The 5,914-nt window shown below is 37.0% G+C and overlaps 1 protein-coding gene across 1 annotated transcript in view; it reads right to left on the bottom strand.

Annotated features, from left to right (window-relative positions):
* The window catches only part of kif1b (kinesin family member 1B), an 82,920-nt gene extending 77,992 nt beyond the window's left edge, over positions 1-4,928 (bottom strand). Inside the window, exons 1-2 of the mRNA XM_016257018.1 lie at positions 4,671-4,928; positions 2,025-2,169 (exon numbers count right to left, since the gene is read on the bottom strand). Coding sequence (XP_016112504.1) covers positions 2,025-2,130 — 106 coding nt within the window. The 5' untranslated portion in view covers positions 2,131-2,169; positions 4,671-4,928. The remainder of the gene's footprint in view (positions 1-2,024; positions 2,170-4,670) is intronic.
* Positions 4,929-5,914: the final 986 nt, after the last annotated feature.

The raw sequence follows: 5,914 nt of genomic DNA on the forward strand, positions 1-5,914 counted from the left end.
TGTACTTACGTACTTACGTGAGTCAGAACTGCCGGCATTTTAGTCTAATGTTACTCTCCCAGGATCAGTAAACAGTCCTTGTGCCGGCGTCAGCGACCAGCACAGATCACCTCTAGGCATGACGAAGCGGATATCGTCCTCTTTTGGAAGACCAAACAAAGTAGTTTCGCTTTCACAACGAAAAACACAGCGGCCTAGCGTAAGCGAAAGCCCCGGCTTCGCGTGAGCTGAAGCCGGGCAAGAGTGAGCTGAGGCGGCGGGGTCGAGAACGGCGGTCCCGGCAAAGGAGCGGTGAAAACGGTGAAAGCCGATCCGGCCATCCACAGCACTAAGTTGATGTATTCCCTCAGCGACCAGCACAGATCAGCTCTAGGCATGACGAAGTGGATATCGTCTTCTTTTGGAAGACCAAACAAAGTAGTTTCGCTTTCACAACGAACCACACAGCGTCTTCAGGACATGGCGGCACCGGCAACAATACTACAGTGAGAATAAAAGTTATGCCTTCTTTCTTGGCGTGAACATTTGGGTGGCGTTATGCAAATCTTCCCACATAGTGAGGTAGATATGTGGGGGTGTGTTCGAACGAGCCGTTTTTAGGGGGGTGTGGCTGACTCTGAACTTTTATAAAGGATATCTCTTTGGATTTGAGACTTAAGTCTTTGCAACTTTACAGATCTTCTTTATGAACCAAGAGCTTGTAACCCTCCAAAGAGAAAGGAAAAAATGAAATCGCATCATATGACCCCTTTAAAAACTAACAAAAATTAAAAATCATTTGTTTATAATTTCTGCACAGGAGAGACTTGGTGTTGTTTCCAAACAAAAGGAAATATATTGGTATCGACATCGGCCAAAATGAGTTGAAAAACATCGGCATATCGGATATCGGCAAAAATCTAATATCGTGCATCCCTAGTTTTTACTGCATTTTTGATCAAATGCAGCCTTGTTGAGCATAAGACACTCCTTACAAAGACTTTTTTTTTTTTTTAAATCTTTCCAAATCCCAAACGTTTGAACAGCAGAGTATGTTAGAAGTATCTCATCAAAATCAGAACAAAAATAAAAGCTTGTGAAATGAAACGAATCAGGAAATGTGCATGGATACACAGCTTTAATTAAAACCAAAACAGGTTTAAAGTTTCAATAAAACCAAACATAAGCTCCAACTCTTACATTTAATTCATTTACATCGTTCCTTAGATTTAAAACCCCTAGACATGAAGTTTATCATTAACATGCTATCATTCCAGCTTAAAAGGATATATAGGTCCAGATTCCTATATACCTTGTTCAAAAAAAGAGTGATGAATCACGATGACTCACCGCTGGCAAATGGACATTAACAACCCATATGCTGTCCAAAAAACATCTGATACGCTATGCAGAGTTAGGCCTACACTCAGGGAACCGATTCATTTATGCATTTATTTCCAACAAACGTGTCAAATGTTATCATCATAATGATATGTAGCCTAAAACTCTTAGGACAGAATTTCAACTATTTGATTCAAAGGTTTCATGATTTTTTGATGTGTGGTCACACGTTCTTCTTCATTAGGCTGCAATAATGATAGCATCCAAAATACGGGCGATAACATCAACTCAGTGAAATTCCTTTCACTGGCTCTCCCTTCCTATACCACTAAACTAATGCAGAACTGAAGAACAAGAGACCTGAGCTGAAGACACACAGTATCTTCATACTCTGCAGCTCAACACACTAAGGTCCCTCAGGCAGAAATTCTCTCTCATGTTTCTAAAAGAAGGGGATTTCACACAGAGAGGCTCTTCTTTCCTTTTAGTTTCAAACAGAATATCAATTCCACTTCTATTCTTCCTATCGGTCACTCATGGTGCAGATATCCAATAAATCTACAACACTATTTCACTCTGAGCATCTCATATCCTAAAGCCAAAAGCATAAACTAGAACCACCTTGTCTGGAGACACGTGACCAAATATAAGAAGCTTGCAAATCAAACAAAGTATAAGAGTCATAGAGACAAGTATATACTTACTGGTGGAGTTCCCTTGCATCTGTATTATGCATTTTGATTCTTTGCTGGTCTCTCTTGAGTTGAAGGGCCGCACTCTGACAGCCACTTTCACTGAGGCGCCAGACATGGTTGAAGCTGTTGTGATTTAAACCCACAGAATGTTCTCCTACAAAAAGAAACAGAATGTTTTTCAGTGCCACAGCTATTAGGCTAAAGGTACAAGAACACATTTGACTGAAGTTATCCAGAAATATCTCATCAGATTCCATTGAGTAAACAAGACCTCCAAAGAGATCTGAATGCACCATAACATCATTTATGCAATGACGCTAGAGGTTATGTGGCATTTGAGAAGATTTTCTTAAATTACAGCATGCCAAAAATAAACATAAAAGAAAAAGATGATACAGGGTTCCCACAGCTTTCAACCAATGATATTTCATGACTTTTCGATTCGCTTATAATTACTGGATATTACATTTGAATAATTATTTTAAATTGTTACAATTTATAGCTGGATAAAAGAATATTAGCCATTGCGACTTCAATGACTTTAACCCTTTAAAGCCTACAACATCATGATTGATACATGAATGTCTGAAGCCTCTAAATTATCAACAACATGATCAAAAAACTAAATTGTATACATGCCTTCTTGCCTTCTGATTGATAGTTCATCATTTTTTAGCAAGTACAATTCTAATAAAACTACGAAAATGTCCACCTTCAGGCTGTACGCATGTCTTTCTCCTGCAAAATCTCTTTTCCATGACTGTAGGAATGCTGATGGTTGAATAAAACAATTCGTTTTCCTTCAACATCAGCACAGGTAATATTTGGGCAGGTGACTTGATATTTAAAGCAGTTTCATCCAAATATTTTTTAGCAAAATGACGTACAATATAGAATATTATACAATAAAAAATATTTCTATCAAAGGACCATTTAAAGTGTATAGTATAGCAGTAGTATAACAGAATGTTTAACAAAATTTTTTTTTTAAAAGTATTAAAATGTAGAGAAAAAATAAAGAAAGAAATGTTATCACAGGACCAAGATATGACCCCTTTAAAATTTGCATACAAGGGAAAGTGTATATGATGCTATTTTAAAGATCATTATCTCTTTGGATTTGAGACTTTAGTCTTTGCAACTTTACAGATCTTCTTTATGCACCAAGAACTTGTCACACTCCCAGAGAAAGGAAAATTTGAAATCGCATCATATGACCCCTTTAAGCAAAAATCCTAATATCTAATATAAAAATGTCCAGGAACTAATTTGTTATACGTCAACAACCCATTTAACATATCAAATGTCCGGTGGTCAAAAGTAATACCATAAGGTAAATATCCAGCACACAGATACAGATTATCAGGAATATTAGATGGTTCCTTCACGGACTCATAAACATGGCTGCCGTTCGCCTGCAGCAGCAGGGCTGGGCCTATTCACACGCTCACTAAATTACACTAGTAAACACATCTGACTAAATGACACCCGACCGTTATGACATATCAAAACGCATGCACTGACACATAACGCCTGTCTGCTCCTCTAAAAATGCATGTATCACTTATGGGCGTGACATATGTTATTAAGTATTGGGTTTTATCGACCGGCTGTGGATTACAACGAATCTGTCAATCCAGCAATTATTCTTGAAGTTCAACTCTATTGAGTGTGACAGAACAATGAACAGTCCGCTATTCAGTCACATGACCCCCAAAAAAGATGATGTTTTAATCCTTGCCCTTCTAGTCATTCATTGAATTAAAGGCATACGCCCATGAAATTCAATCTGCCGGAGAAAACATAAGTATGTCTACTTCAGGGAGGAAAAAGAACAAACAATTACTCTTCCATATATTTTCATTGAAGTTAATGATACTAAAACAATAAAAACAACATAACAAAACGTTTATGTTTCAGTGTTTAATAACGGAGACTAGATATTGACAACATATCCGGCGTTGCCATAGCTGCACTTCTAATGATCCGCTACAGAGATAAAACTAATCAAGACGTTTGACTAATCTAAAAAGCACTAATTTAAGTGTTATATTGCAATCTTATGATGTCGCCTCCTTTATTGGTCTCACGTAACGATGTCCGATTTGAGAACAAACCGTTCTTTTGAATCGGATCTCTGTTGGGAACCGGTTCTCCAAACGACTCTGTCACGAATTAAATCGGTCCGAGCGGTTCTGGAATCAAAATGTACACTCTGACCGAATCAACCGAAAATCGTTTTCGCAATCAGTAACCAGCCGATCCGTAATCAGCCGAAAACGACAAGTGGGATGACAGAACGAAAATATGGTGTACATTTCTGAGCCGGTACCTGTTCAAAAGAACCGATTCGTGGAAATGTCCGAACTCCCCATCACTAATTCGGACACATCTTTCTATGAACTCGGTGACTTTCTTTGCATAACCCTCATATGGTTTTGTCGTTTTGAACATATATTTTCAATTATCAGTAAAAAGATAATAATATTAAGTGTATAACACCACAATTAAGTTTCGCTGAAGCAGTCAGCTGCAAAAACAAGCAAAACATTTCGGTAAACATCCATTCGCATTCCCAAACGCGACTCGGGCGATGTGTGCTCAAACGCAAATGTACAAGTATTACAATCATATTTCAGAAAAGACGGCACTCACCGCTATATATCCACACGTAGACGACTAAAACAGCATAGAAATCCTGCACGGTGCCAATTCTCCAATGACGTCTAACGTTACAACCAGCAGCAAAAATCAAAAAAGACTGACGGTTAAGTTTTGAATAGCTCCTTTTTTGTTATATACACCCATTATAGCTGCGTTTCATTCTCCGGCGCCGCGCAAGATGCTTGCGTTTCTGATATATTTAGTTAGGCTGATGCTGGTGGCCGTTCCTCTCGCAGGCTCAGGACATGGATGAATGCCTTGATTTACTGAAATGATTACGTCAACTGCCCTGTCAACATCGTGACTGACGGGCCGTCTGGCCAATAAGAATGAAGTATTGTGTGAGCTATGCGTCGTGTAGCCAATAAGAATGCTCTAAAAACTAATGTGGGCTAGGCAGCTGTGACGCAATATTGCAGGGTCGCTTACGATCCGCTGTGGCGTGGCATCGGACTACAAAAAAGTGAAGAGCGCCGCCTAGCAGAAACACGGATAAAACAGGGCTAGCCTATCATTTCAATTCATAATACACATGTTTTGCAAAACATTGCCAAGTAGGTAGATTGTAATATTTAAGTTTATTAAATAATATAATTCAATGATTTCATAGATGGCAGTGTGTGTTTTTGTATTCTACAATATTTCTGTTATAGTTTTTAAATATTATATATATATATATATATATATATATATTAAAGTTTTAGTAATTTTGTTTTTGTCATTTTATTTTTAATTGTTTATATTTCTATACATTTTTTATTTACATCAAGTTAAATGAAAATGAGAAATGCTGAAAAAACAATTATTTGAATCTATCTGAAAGTTGAATTTTTTTTGTTAAAGTTTATTTCAAGTAAAAATATGGTTTTAGTAGTAGTTAACTATAATAGTCCTGAGCACAATTTAATCTAACCACATTATAAAATAAAACATATAATCATATACTACATATCATAGAAGGCATTTTAAATGTGGTATATTTTGAAGCAGCATCTATTTTAATTGCCCTCAGTAAATTGCCTTTTTATATTGTTTTGTGTATTTTGAGAGGATCTCATCATGACTAGTTTAGAACATTAATAATGTAATTATATTTAGAATGAACATTGTGACAATCACATTAATTATATGGCAGCAATTTAGAATTCTGAACGGTTTTATTTGTTCATTTTTAAGGTAGGGTTTAAAGGCTTAACAAAAGTCAGGAAGAGTGAAAAGAAATGCAACAGCTGTCA

This window comes from Sinocyclocheilus grahami, unplaced genomic scaffold (genome assembly GCF_001515645.1).
Source record: "Sinocyclocheilus grahami isolate Dianchi unplaced genomic scaffold, SAMN03320097.WGS_v1.1 scaffold29.1, whole genome shotgun sequence".
Classification (NCBI taxonomy): Eukaryota; Metazoa; Chordata; class Actinopteri; order Cypriniformes; family Cyprinidae; genus Sinocyclocheilus; species Sinocyclocheilus grahami.